The 27,145-nt window shown below is 36.9% G+C and overlaps 1 protein-coding gene across 4 annotated transcripts in view; it reads left to right on the plus strand.

Moving 5' to 3' along the window:
• The window catches only part of FCHSD2 (FCH and double SH3 domains 2), a 223,353-nt gene that overhangs the window by 103,558 nt on the left and 92,650 nt on the right, over positions 1-27,145 (plus strand). For all 4 annotated transcript variants that reach the window (XM_073334756.1, XM_073334750.1, XM_073334766.1 and 1 more), the window contains 3 exons: positions 19,244-19,320; positions 20,520-20,664; positions 26,652-26,785. In XM_073334756.1, the coding sequence (XP_073190857.1) occupies positions 19,244-19,320; positions 20,520-20,664; positions 26,652-26,785 (356 nt within the window). The remainder of the gene's footprint in view (positions 1-19,243; positions 19,321-20,519; positions 20,665-26,651; positions 26,786-27,145) is intronic.

The following is a 27,145-nucleotide window of genomic DNA, read 5'->3' on the forward strand; positions in this document are numbered from 1 at the left end:
CCTTTGTGCCTAGATATTGAGAGTTTCAATAGTGTGAGCAATTGTGCTTATAAGCATGTGACATTTATGACGTGCTTTTGGCCATGAATCATAAATTGCTTTACAAATATTAAATCTCAGCTCCCCATGCAAGTTATGTAAATTTTACACCCATTTTTTCAGGTGGAGAAAGTGAGGCAGAGAGAGAGAGATTATGACTTACCCAAAGATGCACAGTGTGTGTCAGAATTGGAAATAGAATCCAGAACTCTTCATGCACAATACCAGTCCATAATTTTTAACTTCCTTCACAATAGAATAAATTAGAGGGATTTTTTACGTTGGCTTTTTAATCAGTTATTCTTTATATAATTATTACATACAAAAGTTACAGGTAACAAAATGTGGTGAATAACTTGTATGAAATATTATCATTGACAATGTCGAGAAAAATATTTGAAAATTAGTTAACTTTTGTATGTTTCCTTTGCCCTTTAATGAGTAGGTACTGTTATGTGAATTCAAATTTAGAAGATACTTCTATTATTATAACAATTGAAAATGAATGACCCCAACAGTGCAAATTTTATTATCTTAAATCTGTCTAATTTTCAGCTGACTCAGAATTCTGTATATAGACTGTTTTCTCCAGAACCAGAACATTATTTCCTCCATCGTCCTTTGCCTTAGTCTTCGCAGAGTTCAGTTTTTATTTTTTATAATTTTGATAGATATCCGTGTTTGTTTTTAAGCATTTTTTCAGTTTTTATCATTTTCAGTTTTCACAGTTGTGGGAAGTTACAGGGAGGAGGGTCTGCCAAAAAGGGAGTCCGACAGTAATTATTTATTGTATTGTTTCATATTCTCTGTGTATATATAAAGTCTGCTGCAGTTTCCACGGTATGCATCCGATGAAGTGAGCTGTAGCTCACGAAAGCTTATGCTCAAATAAATTGGTTAGTCTCTAAGGTGCCACAAGTATTCCTTTTCTTTTTTAGTAATTATTTAATGACAGTAGAAGTTCGGATTCAAAAAGTTAAAGCTTTACAGCAATTAAAACACTAATTGTCAACATCACAGATCACAAGATACAAAGTAAACATCCTTAAATCAAACTTCAAGTTCTCAAGAAGCATTTTCCTTACTTTTCCTATCTGTAAATTTCAGTTATTGAGGGAAACATTTTTTCATTGGTTTGTGTGTGTATGGTGAAAGCAACGTTTCCCAACATTTACTGATGAAAATGTAATCCTTCTAAGCCTACCTATCCCATACACCTTTGTATGGCTTCCTGGTTTTCAGAACTATTCATGGACTAACTTCACCTTTTCTTATTTTAATTCCATCTACTCTCTAATCATCATCTTCAACCTTATCCTCCCTCTCTCTCCTTCCTGGGACTTTCCATATTTGTGAATGAGTCTTTGAATTGTGCTGCTTGCAATTATATCCTGAAGTACCTACTTTTCCCTTGCCCGTTGTGAGATAGGGTATAAATGCTTCTTTTTAAATCTCACTTTAGACTTCCTTTTCTCTTTGATTGATTGAGTCCATGTTTAGTGGTATTGTATATGAGTAATGCTGTGGTATAATTTGGATTTTAATGTGCAGAATATTTCATTTGCGTTGCATTGTGTCTTTTGAAAGTATTAAAGTGCAAATACAAGACTACGGGTCACTTCCATTGACATATTTGGTATATGGATTGATGAAGTCACCATACAGTCTTAGTAGAATGGTTTAGTGAAAGGTAATGTTCTCTGAATTGATCATGGCATAGGAGTATCAGTGAAAATGTCTTAATTATGGGTAAAGAAGTGGCTAAGAAGTCCATTGTTTGTTAGCACTTTGATGGACCAGTTGGTTATACTGACCATACTTTTTGGGCAGATGTGTAAAACCTTATCACAGCCTTTGCCACACAGTGGATATACATATTTGTGATGGGAAGGGAGTTAGTTGTTTGTGGTTCCCTAAACTCATCTGCACCAGATTACTGTGAGGGGATAAACAGCAGTAGCTGGCGCTAATAGGTATATGCTGTACTCCTTAACGCTGCAGATTCACCATATCTTTAGCATTTATCTTTCCCATTTAGGAATATTACCTACTTCTGGAAGTTGGTAATGCATACAAAAATAGTGGAAGAAAAAGCTCAACATTAATGAACATTGTACCTTTGACAAAATAATGGAACATGCTATAGTCCGAGATGCTGCAGTTACATGTAATTATTGCCTAATCTTAAAAGTTTTAAGTAAAGTTTAAGCCAAATGCAGAATGGGTCAAAAGCTGATAATGGCTGATTTCTCTGTTTTGTAGGTAGAATTGAGCAGTCCTGTTTACCAGTAAAATGACGAACTTGGTGCGTGCCAGGCACCATCAAGTGAAGGAGTGACCAATTTCAAATTGTTAAACTTTGTTATTCCCTAAAATGGTCACCGCACTGGTGGAGTTTGGAAAAGAGCTCAGTTTAGCCTCCTGGTCAGTTAGTTCTGTTGACATGAGACGTAGGGTGGGAGAGATAGTAAGTGGAGGGAAATTTTCATAGTATAGTTTGGACCTTAGTGTTTAGCTGTACATGGTTCTGGATTTCACAGTTTAGTTTAAACCTTCCTGCCTGGAATGCTCTCCTTGTGGGAGTGGGTTGGGTTAGGGCGGGGGTAGCCAGAGCTGTACTATAGGCGTAGCGCCAAATGATGTTTTTGTGGGTGTAGAAACCATGTGCTGTAGAGGATAGCCAGGAATACTTTTTTTTTTTAAATGTAAAATCTCTTGATGTCCTTTCTCCCACCACCTTTTTTTAATGGTAATATAATTGCAGTGAAATGTGCTAATGCTCAAAACTAGCTTATCTCCCTGGGATTGTGGTAGAGGTGAGAAACACTTCTCCTTAAGGGGAAGGGGGAGTTCTTGCATCTAGCAATTTCCCCTTCATTCCCACTCTTAGTTGATTTCAGGAGCCATGTTGATCCCTCCTTAGCCAGAAAGACGGTAAGGACTGTGCTAGAGCAGAGAAAAGTGAAAGCATGTTTAGTTGGAATAACTTGGATGTTGGAGCAGGAGGGGGGAGGAGAAATAATTGTTGTTTTTATACTGCCATTACTTTTAAGACTGTTTATTTCACTGAAACATCTGAGAAGTGGTTATCTTCTATAGCGATACAAGAATAATAACTGTGAAATATGAATCTGTTTTCAAGTAGCTGGTTTTGGTTCTTTGCTAAAAATTCTTCTTTAATTTAAAATAAAGCATCATACATGCTACAAGTAGTGGCTTTCAAATTATTTTACTTTTTAACCATGACCTCAGATTTCCCTATTGAAATTTTGTGAGGTTTCTTGTCATTCCATTCAGTCATGAATAAACTGAATGTTTGGAAAATGAAAAAAATATATACATTGTATTTGGTTATTCATAAATTTTAAAAGACAAAGGTTAATGTTGGTTTCAGAGTAACAGCCGTGTTAGTCTGTATTTGCAAAAAGAAAAGGAGTACTTGTGGCACCTTAGAGACTAACCAATTTATTTGAGCATAAGCTTTCGTGAGCTACAGCTCACTTCATCGGATGCATAATGTTGGTTTAACAACAAGAAACTAATTCTGAAACTTGACAAGTGTTCTCTTGAAAGGATGTAAATATTTTGTTGAACTATTTCAGAACCAGCTAAATCGCTATTTTTTTCTTTTGACCCAATTTGAAAGTAGATTGGGAAATTTGTTTTTTCTGCTGTGTGAGAACAGTGTTAGTTTTTGAAAGCAGAAATAGTAAGAGAATCTTTTTGGAAGATTTAACCAAAAAACTGTTGAAACATTTCAAAGCCTGCTTTGGTTTAATTGCTCCGCTTTCTCTTTCAAAGCCAATCTAGTCTCAATGCAAAGAATTCTGAAAGATTTGGTTGGGTTTTATTTTTGAACAATGTGAGAAAAAGTTCACGCACAAGCTACACTACAAGGCTGTTAAGGTTGTGACACAACCAGAGAAGGGCAAGGAAATATACTGTGGGGAAATGTACCATATGTCTTCCAATACCTATCCAGTAAGGGCACCACTTTTAAACAGCTTCCTTTATGTACCCTATTGTGCTGGGGTGTTAGAGAACATATGGTACACATCCCTTGTAAATGTGCATTTCCTTGCTTTTCTCAGTTTGTCACAACCCTGAGTCTTTGAATGTAGTTTCGTATGTGAATATGCATAGACTTCCTATGATCAGATTTGTAAGTTTGTTGCAAAGGAGGCTAAATAATTTTGCATTGTGAAAATTTGAACACAAACTTTCTTCCTCTTTAAGCTGTTTTTACCAGTGTAATTACTGTGTGGTAATTTTATTTGAGATATGCTTATTGTAAGTTTATTTTTTTAACAATATAAGAAGAAATGTATTTATGTGACTAAAGACTGACTAAACTGAACCTAGATTCTCTTGGCAGCTCACATGAGTTTAGCTGACTTTGCAACTTTAGAAGAAAAATATTTTCAAACAGATTTTTTCTCAGTGAATGTTTTGGCACCTAAGAGTGGCTGTATCCTGGGGTGTAGAGCTCATTACCATTGGTACTTGATGCAAACACAAGCTCCAATACATCTGCAGGTTTCAGAGTAACAGCCCTGCCTGTTATTCGGGTAATCTCTGAGAGAAACAGAGTGGGTTTTCATTGTTAAGAGAAGACCCTAGGGTTTCTTTGACTACAGATGTTGTAAAAGGAGATTTGCAAGTTGTTCAACCCTTACTTAAACTTTTACATAGTTCAAATATTTAAGTTTATGGTATACACTGTTAACCTGTCCACTCATACTGTTTGTGATGGAAGGACTTACAAGACTGAGAAATCTGGTAACTATTTGGAGGGAAGTTAAAAGAATGTTTGGGGATTTTTGGTGGAGGTGTGAGATGTCTTCTCCAAAGGATTACTGCATGATATATTTCCAGGTTTCAGAGGAACAGCCATGTTGGTCTGTATTCGCAAAAAGAAAAGGAGTACTTGTGGCACCTTAGAGACTAACCAATTTATTTGAGCATGAGCTTTCGTGAGCTACAGCTCACTTCATCAGATGTTTACCGTGGAAACTGCAGATATATGTAACCATGGGTTCTATGGGGGAGGAGTGTTGAAGGACTACCCTTCACTTAAAACAACTTATTTTTAAAAGTACAAAATAAATAGCTTCATTCCAAAGATACATCTTACTTTCAACCTCCTTCTTGCAACCTGAGCTAATATTAGAGTGGCTAATTTGAGGAGGTGCGATCCCCTGTAGTAAGGATCTGGCTACAGGAATTACGGAGAATCCAGACTCTAAAAGCACCTCCGCTGATTTTAAAAAACAGGAAATAAACTTCAGAGCCAAAGAACCCTTTGACCTGCCTAGTTGAATACTGGCATCAGTAATGTAAATATCCTTGACAGATTTTTAAATGATTTAGAAGGTGATTTGACTGTTACGTTCGCTAGTGATCTTTTCAGTACAAACCTTTTACAGTATCGTCAGTGGTGTTCGTATTATTTCTCCTAACCATGGCCTGTGCAGCTATTAAAAGGGATCTTAAGGAGGACGTATGGTTTTAATGGACTTAAAATGGGTTTGAACTTATTACAACACATCAGTTCTGTGGGTCTCTGGACTTGTGTACATAAGGAGAAAAATCATTACAAAACAAAATATTGATTGGAACATTTAGAACTTGAAACACCTGAACAACATCCTGCCAGGTCTTTTATGAGTGTTAACTGCACCAGTTGGTTTCTGCAACCCCTGGAGTATCATCTCCTGCCAAGTCTGGCTGAACTGGTAGAGTCTCCAATGATTCTCCTCAATCTGGACAGGAAATCACAAAAGGTACAGTTGCACTAATTTGACCGTTGATCCATTCCATGATACAGTTCCACCTGTTTTGAGAATGGTCAGTGGTTTTATTGTAAGACCAATCAAACAGACATTTAATTAATTGGAACTGAAATATTAGATCAGAATAGACTGTTTCATGAAATGAACAGAAATGTTGAGTCTTGGTTGTAGTAATTTGTGTGACAGTGATTTACCCCTTATGTTGGTTAGCAGATCATTGGGTTACAGGTTCTTCAAAATATGTTAAATTTTAGTACCAACTCAACTGGAATGTCAAACAAATTGCTGTCATAGTTAAAAAAAGTTAATTTCAAACATCAAAATTGTTCATGGTAATTAGATGTATATTGCTGTGAAGTGTGTGGTAGAGATTGGGGTGTGAAACTGTGGGAAAGGTGGAATTGGTGCTATTTCAATTAAATTCCATTCTTGCTTGGAATATCTTTGTAAATTTTGCTCGCCCAGGATAAGTACATTTTTTTTCTGCATTCCCAGACAAAGGTACACTACAGATAGGTCTGTCTTAAGGATTTGCAGATCCGTGGGCAGAAGCTGGCCAATCAGAATCATGAAGAGTTTTGGTGCCCTCTGTTGGATTTCTCCTGTCATGTTAGTGCTTACACTAATCCCACTTTGTCAGAAAAACTTCCCAGAAGGTGTTTAAAGTACTGTAAATATAGGGAGCCTCTATGCTGCCTGACACAGCAGGACTCCTCTGTTCTGTCTGCTTGTTTTTTGGAATGAATGAAAGGGAGCACTCCAATCCCCCTTTATGAGGACAAAATGTACTAGCAAAGAGAAGGCAAAAAATAAGAGATGTTGCCGTTTAAGGGGCTCCAACCCTGTGGAGGAACAGGTAAACTGCTGCAGGCTATGACTCAGGTACAAAGGCATCAAAAAATGAGGCAAGTGGCTTCTCCCAGCTCTTCCGGCTTCTCCCAGCTCTTTTGCCAATGGAATTGGCCTGCAGATTCGTCTCACCCCTTCAGATGACAGAACAAGAAGCAATGGTCTCACGTTGCAATTGGGAAGTCTAGGTTGGCTATTAGGAAACACTATTTCACTGGGAGGGTGGTGAAGCACTGGAATGGGTTACCTAGGGAGCTGGTGAAATCTCCATCCTTAGAGGGTTTTAAGGCACGGCTTGACAAAGTCTTGGCTGGGATGATTTAGTTGGTGTTGGTCCTACTTTGAGCAGGGGATTGGACTAGATGACCTCCTGTGGTCTCTTCCAACCCTAATCTTCTATGATGCTATGCACACAGGCAGGAGAGTGGAAGGGGAGTCCTCAAGGGCAGGGAGGCCTCTGGATAAAGGAAGTGGGAGCGAGGACTCATATCCTTTCTGTAGCCCACCTCACCGGGGTAGTGCAGAGGCCAGGAAAATTCCCCACAAGGAGGGAGGGCACCTAGAAGTTCCACATGTGCGCACCCATGCGCTCAGTGTCTCCTTCCTAATGCTACTGGGCAATCCTGACCAATGTCTGGCCAAACAGAATCATCATTATCACATACACATAAAAGTGTGTAAATAGATATTGTACTTGGTCTAACAAATTTTCATGATTCGTGTAATGCTAGTTTTAGTATGTATATGTTCATGTCATAAAAATAGAAAATGAAACTACTGAACTAATAACTTTTAAACTTAATGGTTGAACCAGACTGTATTAGTAAAGTACAGTTATTTTATTTATTTAAATATGCAAAAAGTTGGCTTGGGAATAAACAGAGAATCTTTCAGCCTCTGGAAGCATTGTGTTAGTCTGAAGAAAATAAGCCTGTCCCGGCCGGGGGAGGTCATTGAACAAAACTTGGAAATGACTGTCATTTCAACTATTACATTTGATAGATTTGGTCTTATGCCTCCCACATGATAATTTAAATTTATTGTATAAAGTACTTAAGTGTTCTCATCAACATCTGTATTGTATTTAAACATTTTAGCTTGGTCTTAACAGGGTATCCTTTTCTGCAGCGAGCTACACAGCAGTTTGACCCAGAGGATGTTTTATTTGCACTATTTCTGTTTTCTGCTAAAGTTGTAGCTTACATAGACAAAACTCTGTATTATAACTCATATAGCATGCCACCTCTCTTAGGCTACTTTGTGATATGTTGGTTTAATATGGCACTGTGATGGAACTGTCATAGTGATAACGTTCGCTAGACTAGAGAACTCTGTATGCAGATGAATTCGTCTCATTTTATTACATGTTTTATGAGGTACTGATGAAAATATGTGCTTTATTTAATAGTAACTAGAGATGGAGAACAATTGGGTCAGCACATATAATTGGAGAAGCAATCACTTAAGAATGAGAAGAATTACTTTTTAATAATATTGTGTGAAAGAATTTATGGTATAGGATCTAACTTCTTTCAACCGTGTTCAAAGTAAGATCTTTTGGAAGTTCGGTGCATAAAGATATAGTTGAGAAAAGAAAGGACCTTTTAGAATCAACTATTAAGAAAGACGAGAAAAAAGTTAAATACAAGTTTTGAATAGCCTCTTAATACTTCCATGTGGAGAACAGTAAAACTGATTGAAGACATGTCATTTTGCATTCAGAAACGGCAGCTGTACTTGGATTTTAAAAGTCAAAGTATCTGATCCAGCTATGCTGTAATCTTATAAACCACCTTAAACAATGTCTTGCTAGCCCTTTACATTACATTTTGGTTGGTTACATGTTTCATCTTGATTGAGAATCGCAGAATCATAGAAATGTAGGGCTGGAAGGGACCTCAAAAGATCATCCAATCCGTTCCCTCATCCTGACACAAGATTAAGTATACCTAGACCATCCCTGACAGGTGTTTTTGTCTGAATGTAATAATAAATGACAAAGTCAAAGGAAAGAAAATATATTGTTGAGCATGGATGTCTTAATTAGGTCTGTGTGAATAATTGGGATTTTTTTGGAATGCTGGATGTGAAGAATAAAAATTCTGTTTGGGTTTAACCAAAACTGATTTAAAAAAAAAAAACAATTCAACAAATCAAGATAGTATAAAAACTTTGTTTTGGGTCAACAAAAGTGTCATTTCAATTTTGGGTAATTAAAACTTCTTTAATGAAAGCAAAGGGCCAGATTCACAGAATTGGTTGTGGTGATTTTGGAGCAGGGACTTGAACCCATGTCTCCTCCTCCCAGGTGAGTGCCCTGACCACTGTAGGGTATTCTGAGGCGTGTCCCTCAATCGCTCCTGCAAGAGCTGTTCCACTTTATATAAAATACTTGAATAGTCATTGGGCCAGCGAGAGAGAATGAGAGCTGGTCTACACTGCAAAATCCTTGCCCCGGAGAGACACCGCTACGTAGCCCTAACCCCCATTCGACCTAGCTACTGCCTCTGCTTTCCTTTCTGTCTCTGCAGTGAGTGTCTACACTGAAGTGCTACTGTGGCTTTAAGTGTAGATGTAGCCTGAGATAGCCTGATGGTTAGAACACTCAAATGGGAGATAGGAAGACCTAGGTTCAAGTCTGTGCTCTAGAGTGGGGATTTGAACCTGGGGGTCTCGCATCACAGGTGAGTGCCCTAACCACTAAGCTAGTGGGTATAAGGATTCCTCTGTTTGTATTGTAAACAGTGCCTAATGGTGCGTAAGTCCTTCGTGAATGTAGTGCCCTCTCCGAACCCACTGCCCATTTTTTTTTGACTGAAACTATTGGCAAATTCGTATCAAATTTGCAAATAGTTTGTCAACCCAAGACTGCATTTTTTTTTTAAATAAAGTATTAGTCCAAAACATTTCAACCTGCTCGAGTCTTAATTTGATTCTAGTTCTAAAAATAGAGAAGTTCTGAAGTTGATTACTTAGCAGAAAACGTATTGCAACTGATAAAATAACCTCTAAATATTAAACTTAAATGTATTAACCAATTCGACAGCCTCTCCATGATGGCAGCATATGCAAAACTTGTTTGCCAGCCATTTTAGAATGGAAAGAAATTAAGGCCTAGACCACATAAAACATGAGGCTACATAAACGATTTGTAATTCTGTGGGAACTACTTAGTTAAAGGTTCACAAGATGTAAAATACCTGCCTGTTCAGTTGTGAAGAGGCCAAAAGGTGAATAATAGCAAGCCACCTCCAGAATTAACTAGCAGCTGATCTTTACAGAATGCAACAAGTTCAATATTTTTTTTTTGCAATATAAAATGAAGTGGAAAATATTTATTCTAACACAATTTATGAAGAACGAGAAAATTGCATTGCTTCCAGCCATTATTTCTACTGATATAAAATAGTTTAGACCATTCTACAGAACACTGTACCTCTTTTAGACTATTACATTCAGATTCAAGAATTACTATATTGCTAACTTTTGGAAGAACAGGCTTCCATAAATATTTTGTGGAGTACCTCACATTTGGAGACTTGACATAATTCCAATACCTATCATGACATTTAAGATTCTCTCACATTTGCTGTAATAATGCCTTTATAAAATAGTTGTGCTTTTTTTTTAGTGTTTGATATTTCCCATGCAAAATGCTCACTAAATAATGGAATAATCCTCATGTCCTGAGATTCCAGAGAAGTCCTTTTAAATCAATCTTTATTGTCTTGAGACTTTTGATTTATATTTAAATAAAAATAGTTAAGCAAACGCAACAAGTCAAATAAGTAAGCTTAGAGGGTCATAATTTAAGGATACCCGACCCCCCGTAATGCCCTTGAAGAATGGTAGGTTCAGTTTTCAAAAACTGACTTACATCATTGACAGTCACATTGTCCCTTTTAAAAATTTTACACAATAAGCCTAGTGCCAACATTCCTACACACTATCACTTTAAGTTAACTCCTAATTATGTTCAAACTCCCCTCCTTTTTTCAGTGATACATATGTTACAGTGGCTAAATTTTAAAGTGAACAAATATGTTCAAAGTCCCTCATAATTAAGAAGTATATTGATTCACAAAAATGTTCAAAGTACATTGTAATTTAAAAATATAACAATTTATACACACCCTCTTAACAGAAGCATAATTAGTTTAGTCAACCATATATTTCTTTAGTATTATGATGAGAAGTAGAAAATGAAGAAGCATACCCCCATGACACATCTCGAGCCAAATCCTTCCACACGGCAGCTTACTTAGCATTTACTAAGCCTATCTCCCATTCTTTCCTGATGATAAGCAAGAACAACTTGATCCTACCCTTTGACCTAGGCTGTTAAAACTTAACTGTACTGCACCATTTGGCAAGCCACCCTTCATGTGTGGCTATGGACCTTGATGTCATTATGGTGTATGTAAACTAATTAGACTATGGTTAGTGTTAGATAATGCCTGCCTAGCAAGAAAGAAAGTAGTTTCCACATTAGGTCAGTACATGCAGGCAAACATCAGTTTGTTTGCACTTGTGTGTGTTCTTGGGATTTAATGACTTATTTAATTGTTTGTGGAAAGTGCAATACGCTGTATAAAGGATTCTAGAAACGTAAGGTATTTAGTACCATAGGCCATTTTGATGGTTACCTGACCCATCACTGTCTCTGAGAGCCAAAAGTCCACATCTGTCATTCAGTTTGCATCTTGTATTTTTCGGGTATATTCCCTGCATCATTCTCATTAATGTTATCTAACCTATTTTTAAACTCACTGATCCCTCTTGAAGTTCTTAACAGTTAATACTATCAGTTCTTTCTTTGTCAGCCAACATTGTTAATTAACCAATTCATTTAGTTTGCGCCACACTATACTGAATGTTTTGTTGCTGTCCACTGTACTAAATCTGTTGTATTTGCTGAATTAGAAATTGCTTCCAAGAAGACTGTTTGACTTGTTTTGGCTGATTTTTCATAGACAATGTGGTATTGGACTCTCATACACCATTCTTTAAATGTTAATATATCTACTCTTTCACAAGTAAATGTCGTGAATATTTTGCTTAGGTTAGACATCAGACTGACTAGACAGTAGTTTCCTCGTTTTTCCTTCTAGTGCATTTCTGTATTCATTGCAGATTTTCAGTTTTTGTCTGTAGCTTTTAAAAGTCTGGTGTATTTTAAGACAAATTTGATAATAGAGCATGTTTAGTTTTTTCTGGTATTATTGTCATCTCTGTAGTATGGGCTCTTTAATTAGTAATGTTAATAATTTCTCTTCTTCCTGCACAAATTTTTCTAAGTTCCTTATATATCATCTTGAAAACTGATAAAAGATGGCTATTTAAAATATAGGTAAAAAATGTTCATATGCTTCCCTGCCTTTAATTTTTTCCCTCTTAATTCATATATAGAATCCTTTCTGGCAACTGCTCTGACTAGATTTTTTTTCTTTGTAGTGTCTATTACATCTGCAAGCTTTGACAGCTAGTTGTAGTCCCCTTATGTTTTTGGTTTTTATATGTTTTTTTCCCTCTTATTTATTTCACTAACCTTGGAATTGGCCACATGTGTTTTTCAGTCTTAAATAGTTAATAGTAGAATTTAGTTTTGGAGCCTTCCTTTACTGGCACTCTGTTTCTGTGATTATGGAAACTGAGTTAGTTTTACTCTGCTTTATATTTACATTTATTGACAGATGCATTTTCCAACATCTAACTGACCCAATTTTTGTAAAGAATCTTTTTAGTCAACTATCTAAGCAATGACCAGGCCTGATAACAAGGATTTAATTTAGTAAAAATATTAGTGACTTCACTGCAGAATAGATTGCCTGTTTCTAGTGATGCTTCTACCTGAAAGCTCTTAATTGTAGTCTTTGAGAAGAACAGCTTTCTTTCAAACTTTTCTAGTGTTTACTAAAGTGAGTTGCACTGGGAGTAGCCTTGTTTCTGCCATAGGAGAGCTCAAGATTAAAAATAGTATGTGCCCTAAGGTACAGTGTTTGATAAATAGAATGGTGCCACATGATTCCAAAGTAGTTTAAGGTCACATATTTTGCAAGTAAGTCCTTTGACTGACATTGCTCTTAAGGACTAACTAAACTGACTAGCATGCATACGTCTTAGAGACAGGATTATTTTCTTTACAGTTACTGGTTCAGGACCAGTGCTTGGGAAAGATTACTGAATCACTGGGTGCTAGAGATTATTGAACTAAAATAGCATTCCATGCTGTTTCCTGACCCTTTTCCCATCTCTTTCCAATTATCCTTTTCATGATACTCCTGACTTTCTTTTGATGTGGATGGACAATGTCAGCTCAATCCATAATTCTTTTACAAAAAATTATAAACTAGCAGTTCAAATAAATGTGACATAATATACCTTTTTGAACATTTCATTAAAAAAGGTAATTGCCGGAAGCAAATGTACTATTTTCAGCTAAAGTAGTACAGTAAATTCACATTCCTATTCAAAAGAACACATTCAGTAAATAGCGCAAGATCCTCCTTGTTCTGTTCTCAATGACACTTGCTGTTTTGCCTCTCAAAAGATCACCAAAACAAAGAATACCACTGTTCAGCTCAAGCTGGGAAACCTACTGATTGTTTAACCTTTGGCCCAGTTAGACTTAGTATGCTGCTTAGGAGTGTGCTCAGCGCTTGCTCACAGATCACACTGCGCTCTTCTCTTAATTCAAGAAGTTGAGATTCTAATGTTTAAATGCAGGAAAAACCATTAAGAGACGTCATAACTGAAGTCTATAGAATTGTCTGACTTGTAAATGATGTATCAAAAGGTTAATTATTTATCATTTTTATATAGTTTCATAGAGATGGATGGCTCTTCACTGAACAAATAGAGATTCTCTACAAGAGTTTACAATCTAAGGACCTAAAGCCTGTTGAACTCAATGACCCCATTGACTCAATTAACTTTGATCAGAGCCTAACTTAAATCATTAGGTCATGTTCATAATTCTACTGACCAAAGCCAATAGTGTCTGAAATATTATTTCATATTTATGTAATCAAAGTATCGAGAAGCCCTATTAGGATTGCCACAACACTGTGCAGGTATTATACAAACACACAACATGAAAACCATAATTCTTGTTACAATCTTAGAAATATCAAAGCAGGTTTTACAAAGATACAATTTTATAAAAGTCTAAATTTACAAGACTGAACTTCCCAATCCTCATATAAAGAACAATAAAGCTATTCAGAAAAAAGTGACTGCTGCCTTTCATGAAGAAGGCTTCACAGACAGAAGAGGTTTAGCTAACAAAATCCAAGTTTACTGAATCCATAAATTAATCTGCTGTCCCACAGTGATTATGACTGGAATACAGTCCATTTCTACCAGGGTAGTAGTATCATAGTATTTGAATCAGATCTTCAGTAGATTTTAGATGGCTTTAACTATAAAATTTGAGTCAGTTCCATTTATTCATAAAAGCCTTAACAAAACGCATTGGTTTCATGAGCAAGGATTACAATTTCTAATATGGGGGAGTAAAAACATTGTAATAGTGTCAATATATAGTGGAGCACAACAAAAACCAGGAGTAACCTCTGCTTGCAACATGTTGAAGATTCAAATGTGCAGTGCCTGGTGACTTTCAACTTTCAACTTCCAGGAAAGCAAACTCTTTTTTTTTTTTTTTTTAATGACAAACATAAAATTGTCTAAGCCTAGATTTCGAAGCTAGGATATCCCATTTACGTTTTCAATACTGGCTCCCTCTAGCAAGACACTTATCCTCTTTGTGTCTTGGTTTCACCCTCTGTAAAATGGAGATAGTATCATTTTTCAATTCTTCACATCATAAATATGCCAATCTTCCCTTTGGGAGAAATTTTAAGACTTTATGAAGTACAGAGCTTGAAAAAATTGCCATCTATTAGCCAGAGGGCAGTATGAACAATGTGGATTAACCGTGTGAAGTTACCCAGGGTAATGCCTGTACTAGTCGGCATATTACGGGTTAAGAGCTCAGTGCAAAATTCCTTCTACTTAAAGAAAACAACATTAGAATATCTACAAAATAGAAAGGCAAACTGATGTTTAATCTATATTGGAATAAGTTTCCAGTGCAGTCACCACTATTTGACTTTCCACGTCCCCTTATATTATCTAAGGAATTATATAGAACTATCTAAAGAATATCTAAATGCTCCACAGAGAGGCTAAGACTGGCCACATAAGGAGACAGAAAAATAATTGGAAACCATTTGCCATAAAAACAAAAGGCTGGACATTAACCAGACTTTGCCATATTAAAGAAATAAACCAATTAGAATAAACTGGGTAACATAGGAGGAAAAGAAGACGTTTCAGACATTTATTTTGGTATTCTCACCCCCAAAAAAAAGAATATTGGGAAGAAATCAGATGATCTTAAACACAAATGTAAACAATTACTTTCAAGGGGATCCCAAGATCTTTATTATTCAAGAGCTGAAAGATGCTAAAGACTTAAATTACTGGCTGAGTACTTATTTTGTTAATAAACATAATTTTACATCACTGGCAAATAAGTTGAACAACAAGGATTGGGCACAATAAAAAACATGATGTACAAATCTCTGCCGTCAGCCTTACAAGAACAGTTCACATACAAGTGATGGCTCTCGAGGCATAGAACCACTGCTTTTCAGCAGAGTCACTGGAAGAGAGCAAGTTGTCCATTAGCACCTGAGACATAACCATTGATCAATGGCAGAAAGCACTTTAGAATCCACGTAAGGTAACTGTTGTGTTTCTGAAAGTACATAATAGGACAACGGCTGCCTTTTTTTTTTTTTTTTTTCAGTATTAGGGGAGTCACTTGAATAGGAGGGCATCTTTTTTCTGTTCCAAAGCATTTCTTCTACAATTCTACTTGTGATTGTAACATACCAACTCTGTTACCACTCCAAATCTATACTCTGTTTGAAAAATCCATTCCCCAAATAGATATGCTGCCAAAATGAGAAAAAAATTCCAGGAATGTTGTATTCTTCACTTTACCTCTTTGTAATCAATCTGAGGGCCATTTCTGGGCACACCTGTCTTTGCAAAATATTGCAAAACCTATTCCTCCTGATGCATCTGAATGAACCTTTAAATCTGCCTCTATCATCCATTTCTCACTTCAAAAAGACATTCCATTAAACTGATCAAGAAACTGTTCCTCTCCCCCCAAATCTGCCTTTATATCTTCGTTAACCCTTATAAAATGGCTGGACTTTGCTGTTCCCACAGTTGCACCTGACGGACTGGTGCAAAATGCCCTCCATTGAACATCCACTCATAATACAAAGTTAAGATGCCCAGCAACAGTTTGTAGCTCCTGCAGTGTAACCTCCTTTGTTGCTCTAGTCTTGATAATCAATCCCAGAAGTTCCCCAGCTTATTCTGGAGGAGTCTAGATATACCAACCCCATCTCTAACTCAATCCTGCTATAGGTCAGCTTGGTATAGGGCCCCTGTGTTTTTTCATCGGTACCCCTGCCTGCAAACAAAAAGTCATCCAAATAGTGTATCGCCTGGTGTAAACCAGACTCCTGCACCACTGCCCATTTCTGTAGTGTACTGAATTTTTCAAATAATGAGCTGGAGATGGATAATCACAGTGGAAGTGACTTATCGAAATAAAACTGGCTCTCAAAACAGAAACCCAATAGGCTAAAATTGGAAGGATGCATTGGCAGTAATAGAAAAACTGACTTGATATCCTATTTTGCCAACAGCCAGCCTTATCGAGGTAAAGCGGGCCCCTTTGTGGCTGCATAGAATATAAATACTTGCCCCATTTCTAGTCAGCAGGAAGGGCAAATGCAATGACCTTGTCTTGACCTGGTCCAAACCACTTCCTGTCCATCCCTATAAATATTCCTCTTCCCCACCTGCTGTCAGGGAACCCTTTTCTTCCAGCTAGCCCCACAAAGACCCACTTGCGTAAAGATTGCAGCGGTCATATTGTTTAAGCGTGGCTCTACTGAAAAATGACTCAAAAACAGGGCTGTCAATTAATTGCAGTTAACTCAAGCAATTAACTAAAAACAAATGAATTTGATTATAAAAATTAATTGGAATGAATTGCAGTTTTAATTGCACTGTTAATAATAAAATCCTAATTTAAAATAATTATAAATATTTTTGGATGTTCTATGTTTTCCAAATGTATTTATGTCAGTTACAACACAGAATACAAAATGTACAGTGCCCACTTTGTATTATTTTTATTACAAATATTTGCACTGTAAAAAGGTAAATAAAAGAAATGGTATTGTTTAATTCAACTCATACAAGTACTGTAGTGCAATCTCTTTATCATGAAAGTGTAACTTACAAATGTAGAATTACATTTTTTTATATTATTGCACTAAAAACAAAACAGTGTAAAACTTAAGAGCCTACAAGTACATTCAATGCTAAATCTTGTTCAGTCAATCGCTAAGACAAACTAGTTTGTTTACATTTATGGGGGCTAATGCTTCCCACTACTTATTTAGAATGTCACCTGAAAGTGAGAAGAGGTGTTTGCATAGTACTGTTGTAGCCAGCGGTGCAAGGTATTTATATACCAGATACTCTAAACATCCGTATGCCCCTTCATGCTTCGACTTGTAGTTTTTCTTTTTTTACAGAGAAAATATTTGTAATCAAAAATAATAATATGAAGTGAGCATTTTACAGTTTGTATTCCACATTGTAATTGAAATAAATATATTTGAAAATGTAGAAAAACATCCAAAAATAATTATAATTAATTTAAACTGGTATCTTGTTGTTTAACAGTGCAATTAAAACTGTGATTAATTGCAATTAATTTTTTGAATCTCGTGATTAATCTTGATTGATATTTTTAATTGTTTGACAACCATGCTCAAAACTGTGGAAGCTTTACATTCATATTGCCTCACTGATTTCCATGTCATGTGTGCTCAGTTCAGAAATAAATCACCAGCCCAACAACCTCATGCTGCTCTCTGACCTTCACGTTTGTTTCTATCTCATGCATCACCAGCAACAGAATATCTGCAAGCCAAATTATGCTCTGTTTTACCTATGCATCCAAAATAATTATTTGTTGCATTTAACGTATGCACGAATTGCCTTAAGTAGCTGATAAATTTTCAGCTAACTGTGCTCTTATCTTTAACATTCATTCAGTAATTTGGCCTTTATCATGCTGGATGTCAGCTGCCACAGGAAGTTTTGACACAAGTTTCATTAAACCCATTGTCTGTACATCCTAACAGAGTTGGCATGTATCCTGTTTGCCACTTTATTCTTCCTCTGGCACTCATCTCATGAAATCAATCAAGTAAAAAGTCAATACATTCTGTTGAGCAGGTTCAGAAGCTGAGGGATGGAAATCTTGGAAAGAAAACCTTCTCTCTAGCTGCTTTCCCCCAATCTGTTGACCACTTCTGCATTTAAAGGGATACTGAGTAACAGCCGTGTTAGTCTGTATTTGCAAAAAGAAAAGGAGTACTTGTGGCACCTTAGAGACTAACCAGTTTATTTGAGCATAAGCTTTCGTGAGCTACAGCTCACTTCATTGGATGCTGTAGCTCACAAAAGCTTATGCTCAAATAAATTGGTTAGTCTCTAAGGTGCCACAAGTACTCCTTTTCTTTTTAAAGGGATACTGTGAATCAAATTTGGTCCAAAAATTAGATTGGATTTTAAAAAAATGCAATAAGACCTATATAAATGATTCCGTATGTTTTAAATTATAAGGGAAGTGATTATTTTTTACACCAGAGGTTCCCCTTCGGTGTTTGCAAACCAAACGTAACTGCACTGAGAACTTGAACATGAAACTGATGTCATTGATGTGCAATGTCCAAGATGAGCGTTCCAGAAAGTAAACAGCATAAATAAATAAAAGTAAACTGTATGTTTCAAACTCCAGTTTATAGGCATCTAAATTGATACTGAAAATTAGGGCCTGATCCTGTCAGGAATTGAGCTCCCTCAACTTCCGTTACCTTCAATGAGAGTTGAGGGCATTCAGTGTCTTGCAGGTCTGAACTCAGTTAAAGAAATTTGTTTCCAGCATCCGATTTTAAGCTGATGGTTGTTAGTTACATATTTGTTGTAGTGTATTTTTTATTATATTTTCTATAAGAAATTTGTTATTGTATTAGGATAACTTATACCTGTATAATTACAGTAGATATTTTTTATTAATCCATAACATCTGAATTTATATCTATTTCATGCTACTTATTTTGGTCGCACACATTCTCCATGTTGAATATTCTAATGAATTCTTGTTTGTCTACAGAGTGATTAGGATCGTATATATAAAACAAAGCTAATAACATTACCATAAAACCAAATAAAGTGAATCAACATACCTCAATACAAAGCAAAAATATAAGAAGATATATGGGGAAAGAGGAATCGTTTTGCATTACATTAGTTTATTAAAATGATAGATTACTGGGTTGTTTGTTAAAATGTCAGATGTTTTTTATTTGTGTATGAGATTACTGTAGTGAAACTCCTTTTTATAGTACATTTTCTTACCCGTTTTTAACAGTCTTTTTATTTATTTTTTATAGGGCATTCAGAAGTTGGCTAGCCAATACTTAAAGAAGGATTGGCCTGGAATAAAAACAGATGAGCGAAGTGACTATAGGTAATTTAACAATTGGGTCTTTTTAAATAGCTGTACTTACATTGCTAATTTGTGTAATTATTGTACATAACAATGAAGAACCCTTTCTTCTGTAACTGAAATTAATGTTCTTAGAGTGCTTGCTCATGTCGATTCCATTGTAGGTGTGCACGTGCCCACGTGCGCGGTCGTCAGAGAATTTTGCCTTAGCGGTATCAATAGGGCCAGCTGTGGTGCCCTCTTGAGTGCTGTGCTCATGCATTGCTATATCAGGCACTGCTGGCCCTACGTGCTCTCAGTTCTTTCTTTCCGCCTGTGATGGTTAGTCAGAGTGCCTTTCCTTGCATAGCAAGGGCTAGCGGTGGCTAGCGGTTTCGTCTCTTCTGACTTCAAGCCTAGGGCTTTGTAAATAGTTGTTTATGGTAGTTAGTGTTAAGTAGTTTTTAAGAGTCAGAAGTTAGAGTCCCAGTGGGGACTTCATCCCAGGTGGGGCATGCCCTGGGTCCGGGGTTTAAGCCCTGTGCGAACTGTAACAGGCCTATGCCTGTAAGTGACCCCCCACAGCGGCTGCCCCAAGTGCTTGTGGGAATCACATGTGAAGAACAAGTGTCATATTTGTAAACATTTTTGACAGAGGACTTAGAAGGAGCAGGATATTCGTTTGCAGGCTCTCCTCATGGAGGCTGCCCTTCATCTGACTTCCGAGCCGTCCTACCAAGACTTGCCTAGTACCTCGCTCTCAGTGCACAGCACAACCCCGTCACTGGGCTCCGTCCAGCATCGCTCCCCATCACCAATGCCCAGAAGAAAAAGGAAGAAGCATGGCTGCCCGGCACTGGGCAAGAAAGGCCATGGGGGCCTGGTTCAGGCTACCCTGCCACTCTGGAGCCATGTGGATGTGCCTCCCCAGTTGGGGCCCTTAGCCCCTTAAAGGATCCGCCACTGACTCCCAGGAGCAGTAGGGGACATACACTTCTGGTGGCACTGATGCCTTCTCAAGCTCCCCCTGGCGCTGAGAGAATACAGGCCTCAACCCGCATGTGCTGCAGGAAGCAGCAAAGGTTCCCTGCGAGGGCAAGCCAGCCGCTAAGAGTGTCCAACTCTGTAAAGCAGTCCATACATTAACAGTGTTTTATAAATGATTAGTAGCAGTAAAAGTAAAATATTCCTGTCTCCCTTTTTCCCTTTCTCACCATCTTTTAATGTGTGTTTGTTTGTAGGAGCATGTATCCAGTTTGGAAATCATTTCTAGAAGGCACAATGCAGGTGGCCCAATCCCGGCTCACTATCTGTGAAAACTACAAAAACCTAATTTCTGAACCTGCCAGGACAGTCAAGTGCTTTAAGGAACAACAGTTAAAAAAGGTATTTTCTCTCTTTTTTTTTTTTTTTCTTTGTTGGGAGTTGTTGCTTTAACACGTGTGTTGTTCAGGACTAGTAGGGATTGTAGAGCAGTAGAAATATTTCTAAAGAATCTGTATTCCTGTTTCTGCCTGTTCAGCTGCATTCCTTTGTAGAAGTTAAACCATGAGTGTGTATTGAACCACTTGTTCATAATAATGAACTAAATATTCCAGACTGAAGTTTTTTTAATGGACTTGAGGGTCAATTAAAGAGGGTCAAAAACTCCTTTGCAAATCTAATTTCATGCTTTGGCAATCAGACTGAATTGATCCAGTGGTGACACAAAAATAGAAAAAGTAGCCTTGCTTTGGAAGTGGCGTTGACTTTTCCCAGATGCGTTTTCAGTAGAATAGGCTCTGACTTTAAGCTGCAGTGCATTTTAAACCCGGGGGAGTGGCGCATGCTGCCCCTAAAGATGTTGTGGAAGTGGAGAAGACTCGGTCACATCCTGTAAAAGTTGGTACAAGAGGCAGTCTCATGCATTAATCTGTACCGAAAAATTCTTACAGTTAAGAGAGAAAGTAAGTTGACTTTCATTTTAAAATGTTTTATTACCTACTACACCGATATAATGAGATTCCAGGAATGTCACTGTGTCACTCTGAAGCCTAAAATGTCTGTAAAGTAAGAGTGATGTGATGGAAACAGCTACAAGCATGGTTGCAAGCTCTTTTTTGTTTAGAATATCACCAGGTTCAATCATCGCTGGGTTTCACAGTCTGTTACCATCCAGTTTTTATGTTATCAACCATTTTTGTCTTTTTTACACACAGGACGTTACAAATTACACCCAGGCAATGCACAGGCTTTCAGCTAGTTATTTTAAAGTGATCTACACCTTAACATGTGCAGTGAGAACAGTTCAGTATTCAGTATATTTTTAATCAAACCTTATGTGGAATCAGCTTTTATAGAATGTCTTTTTAAATACAGGGCTTCTTGGTTATGTAAGCTGCATAGTTTTCATGTTCTAATGAGCTGTGTATTATGAAGAGAAGTTAATTATGGATCTCAGTGACGTTTGGGATGAGCGTAGTTGTAATTTGAGGACTGCTAAAATGAAGTTTTAAAGAGGGAGCACAGAGTATAAATATCAGCATAGGAATGAGGAATTTGTGTCTAGAAGTTACCAAAAATGTTACCTGCGGATGCACTCTATATAAGATAGGCCAAAGGCTGGGGGGGGGAGCAGGAGGTCAAGTGGAGGGTGTGCTGTTTGAACACATACAGCAACTGTCCAAAAAACTGCTTGTGGTTCAAAATGTTTAGTCTGCCATTTAACAAGAATGTTGCTCATTTAGTGGGGACTACAGGTAAATTCTTTATTTACATTGTACCCAGAGTTTGATCATATGGTGTTTGTCATGTTTAATTTGGAGTACTTCAGAGCCTGTATCTTTCTCTCTCCATTAAAGACGTGAGAGTTGTAGTGTTCTTAGCTGAAATGAGTTGACATCCCATGTTGTAACTTTTCAGATGTGCAGGGTATAAACTTATGTATGTCTCATCATAAGCTCAGTTGCCAATTCTTTGAGAGATTATTGTAGTGGTCATAGAATCATAGAATCATAGAATATCAGGGTTGGAAGGGACCCCAGAAGGTCATCTAGTCCAACCCCCTGCTCAAAGCAGGACCAATTCCCAGTTAAATCATCCCAGCCAGGGCTTTGTCAAGCCTGACCTTAAAAACCTCTAAGGAAGGAGATTCTACCACCTCCCTAGGTAACGCATTCCAGTGTTTCACCACCCTCTTAGTGAAAAAGTTTTTCCTAATATCCAATCTAAACCTCCCCCACTGCAACTTGAGACCATTACTCCTCGTTCTGTCATCTGCTACCATTGAGAACAGTCTAGAGCCATCCTCTTTGGAACCCCCTTTCAGGTAGTTGAAAGCAGCTATCAAATCCCCCCTCATTCTTCTCTTCTGCAGGCTAAACAATCCCAGCTCCCTCAGCCTCTCATAGTGGTCCACCCACTATGTAAGACACTGATTTTTCTGGAGCTCAAACTCTCTCATTGCATGTGTGTATTTTTCTGTGGAGTTTTCCAACAAATATTATGGTAATTTCTCATGTTTTAATTAGTTTGGTAAATGGCTCCTGCTACTGCTTCCTTAAATACTGGAAGTTCAGGGAGTTTATGAATCAATGGCAGAGGTAGGAAAGGAGGTCTTTCTTTTATTTTAAAAGTTTGTAGTAGTATTTTTAAGAGTTCCCTTTCTCTATCACTTCTTCCTCACCATTCGTCCTTAAGCCATGATAACTGTTCTTCTCGCTCCCTCTGGAATTTATTCACCACTTCTGAATTAGTGGGACAAGTCCTTGGAGGAACGATGCAGACCTTCCAGTCTGAGCTAGCCTGGGATCATTGTACTTTTTGTATCGCTCAGAATAATCATCTACTATGGAGCATAATTAAATATTTTCGTAACAAAATTAATGTTTTAAACAGTGCAAGTGAGAGTAAAGTACAGCATAATTTGCTGGGAGCCAATTGTTTTCTTGGATTTCCAAACAGAGTTAAACACACAGTTGTTCTTATGATATTTCTGACTTCTGTCCTGGTTAAAAAACCTAGTGAATTTCAGACCTGGAGCAGGTAAAGCACTTCTGATACCATACTGGAAGGCATCAAAGTAAACTTCAACTTGAAACAGTGACACTTGAGATGCTGTCTTGTCTACCACATATTTTCCCCCAAGCTTCTACCTCCTTGATAATGGGGCCCTCAACAAGAAACTTCACCTCAGCTTTTTCTGGGTCCTGATCATGCTAAATTAGGGCAACTGCAGGCAACTTCAAATAAAAGTTTGTAAAGTTTAATAGTTAGAAGGTTAGATGCAGGAGTCTCAAAGACATATAGGCAGAGGTAAAAATCATTGATACAGAGAAAATGAAACAAAAACGCACATCTCTTCCCAAATGTAAACACAGTTTTTGCATGTTTGAATTAGTCTGTAACTAGAGGAAATCATATTGTATCTAGTGAGGATACAGTTAGTTACATTGGCTTCATTAAACCTCCAGAAGAGGCAGTTTGAGATGCTGATTAAGTACCTTTGCCTTTTTGTTTTTCAGTTCCTCTGAGATTACATAATATTACAGTGTCAGATTTTAACTTAGATAAAGTCATTTTTCATTACTCTTCAAAGATTTTCTCTAGGATTTCTGGGCAGTAAAGTTCAAATACATATTAAAATCAAACAATTTTTTAAAAGTATACAACTCCCTGCCTCCCCGCCCCCCCAAAAAACCACACCCAAACCAAACAAATGCTTTTGGAGTTCTTTCTCCTGTGGAGTTTTTACTCTTCAGCAATAAAGGCCCCTTACACATTCTACTTCATTTTATTTTTATATGTATCTATATAGGTATAAACATGGTCAAGTCTTACATATTTGCATTTTGATTTAAATATTTTAAAGAAAAACTGCCTATGTAAGGGTCTAGTCACCTTAACCCTAATCGTTATTGCAATAAAATCCCAGTAGTCTAAAATAATCATTCAGACGTTGTGCCAGCCAGCCACCTACAAAAGTTCCTCCTCCTCCCTTTCATCATACCGGGGTGTCCGCCCTCAGCGCTCTCCATAAATTCTATCAATCTTATATTAAGTCCTGTACTTCATTGGTCTGCTCATTTGAGGTGATAATTTTAATCTGAACAGACTAGATTTTCATTTCCGCTAGCCAGAAGGAAATCTCAGGTTATTAGTGGGAGAACAGGTTTCTGTTAAGAAGGGATAAATTAAAAATCCCTTGCTAGGCACTTGAATTCTCCGCAGATTTTGAAGAGAGAATTGTACATATCCTGGGATTTTTGTTGCTGTTGGATATTTTCTCTTGAACTGATAGAACTTTTTCCTTACACCCATATTCAGTGCAGATTTCAACCAGAAAGGAAGTTGAGTTTAAAAACTGCCAGTACTGAGAGGAGGGTGGTATAATTTGACGAAACTTTATACTAGGATACGTGACATTTTAACATTTAATAACTGCAGATCTTGAAAGCAGTAACAAGTAACTGTTACAGGTGACAGGCAATAGATTTTGTTTTTTTAAATGGTTGACTGTTCTGCCTTTAACAATATGTAACTAAAGTAAGATGATTATAAAGGCTGATTATAAAGGAAAGAACATGGGTTTAGAAAACAGTCTGTTGGTAATTAGTATAGTGACAAAGGAAATGTAGAAAGCATTTGAATGCAATAATGAGTCTTAGAAAAATACATTTTTAAGATTGTCCTACTGTGGCATCAAAACTTTAATTCAGATATTAATGTTCTAACAGGTTTTTCTGCATTCAAAGGACAAGTCAGAATGTTTGCATATAAATGAGAAGATGCATAATGCTTTACTATAATAGGGTTGTTCATATAGGGTCTGATCCAAAGTCTGTTGAAACCAGTGAAAAGACTCTGAGATATCAGTGGACTTGAACCCACATACTGTAATATTTGTGTGCAAATCTTGCGTACTCGAAGTTGAACAGGTAGTTTAAACAAAAATAAAAACATGGATTTATTATGTTATGAAGCAGGATATAATTCTGGGCATTGATGTCTTCTAAGTTATTTCTGGGGCAGTATGTGTTTTCTCCCATTGAACAATTTCATTGCTATTCGTGCTGTTTTCCACACACTGTTTTCTGTCAGATTAAAATGTACATTATCAATGCTGATTATATTCTTATATTTTATCCATGCAAACAGATGAACTTTTTATTTCACCTCTCCATGAAAAGCTATGAATTTTAAGCTTGAGGTATAAAGAAAATTGCCTTTGTGCTTGACTCTAATTTCTGATTTAACCCTACATATTGGAAAGCTCTTAACATGCAGCTTGGAACAGAAAAAAAACAACCACATTTAAAATAGTATTTAACAATTCAGAATTAATCCATTGTATTTCTTTCTTGGATTCAAAGAGAGTATATTTTTTTCTCTGCTTTCAGTTTTGGGGGAAAAGGAAAGAGATTCTCAAAGTTTGCAGGTATTCTACTAGTATGATTTTTTTTGCTAACTTTTTGAAAGCAAGTTATTTCACTGTGTTCTGTCAAGTAGACTGATACTTGCACCCATCACGTATTCTGTAATGGCTTTTGTTGTAAAAATATTTTCTATACTGCAGTGCATGGTTTTAAATGAATGTCGGTTGAGTTGGGAACAAGAATGTATAGTAGGAGTATGAAATGCCTTTGTGACCTTTTAAAAATTAAGATGGAATAGAATAGTTGCATTAATTTACAGTTCTTAGTGCTACCTTTGGTGCTTATCCTCAATGTTAGAAATGATAGAGGATCGCTTAAGCTACAGAAGTACAAGTGTAGTGATGCTTATTTGCTTGAAGTCATTAGTCTCGAAGTAATTTTCCATATCCCTTCTGGCTGAAGTACCTTTGGCATTTCCATACTGCATCTAGGTTACTGCAACTACTTTCCCCATTAAGAGCTTTCAAATCTTGTAAGTATAATATTTTAAACAGAGAGACAAGGTGGGTGAGGTATGTAATGTCTTTTATTGGACTAACTTCTGTTGGTGAGAGAGACAAGCTTTCGCCCTTATACAGAGCTCTTCTTTAGGTTTTCAGAGATAAGCTTTTGAGCTCTGTGTGAGCTTGAAAACTTGTCACTCTCACCAACAGACGTTGGTCGAATAAAAGATATTACCTCACCCACCTTGTCTCTCTAGTATCCTGGGACCAATGTGGCTACAACAACACTGCATATTTTAAACATTGTGAGTTAAATAGTTGCTGATTTTTTTTAAAGAGCAATTGAGATAAAAAGATGTTGGTTCTTTGGTTTGGTTTATTTTAAAAGGTGGACTGAATCTATAGTTAACCTAGAAGAACTTATAGAGCATATGGATCTGTGCAAGATTTATTGAACAATAATAGTACAATGATATTAATTCTATTATAAGCTTGTTTGTTGTATTCTGTTTTGCAGTGTGTAGACCAGTTGACAAAGATCCAGGCTGAATTACAAGAGACAGTAAAAGATTTAGCTAAGAGCAAGAAGAAGTACTTTGAGACTGAACAGATGGCTCATGCAGTGCGGGAAAAAGCCGATATTGAGGCCAAGTATGTACTTATAATAGCAACTCTATAATTAATTATGTGTGTGTAAATATCGTATTTGTCTTAATCATTACACTCAGTTTTGTTGTAAGAGCAGGATACTAGCTCTGAATAAGCTTGTGTTGAGGTTTGCCTTACTTTGCTTTCATACATCCTTTTGATCAAGCATGCATCTTGCTTCACAGTTGAGTATTGTTCGGGAAGTGTTGTTTTGCTTTCATGAGGTTATATCTTTGAGGCTGTAGCTTTTGAATACCTCTTGTCCTGTGGAGGTAATCTTACCCTTCCTTTCACTAAAACACATAACTTGCATGTTTCCATTTTGGGCTTTGGCCTGTATTTTTCACTGCCTGTTGCAATTTT

The sequence above is a fragment of the Lepidochelys kempii genome, chromosome 1 (genome assembly GCF_965140265.1).
Source record: "Lepidochelys kempii isolate rLepKem1 chromosome 1, rLepKem1.hap2, whole genome shotgun sequence".
NCBI lineage: Eukaryota > Metazoa > Chordata > Testudines > Cheloniidae > Lepidochelys > Lepidochelys kempii.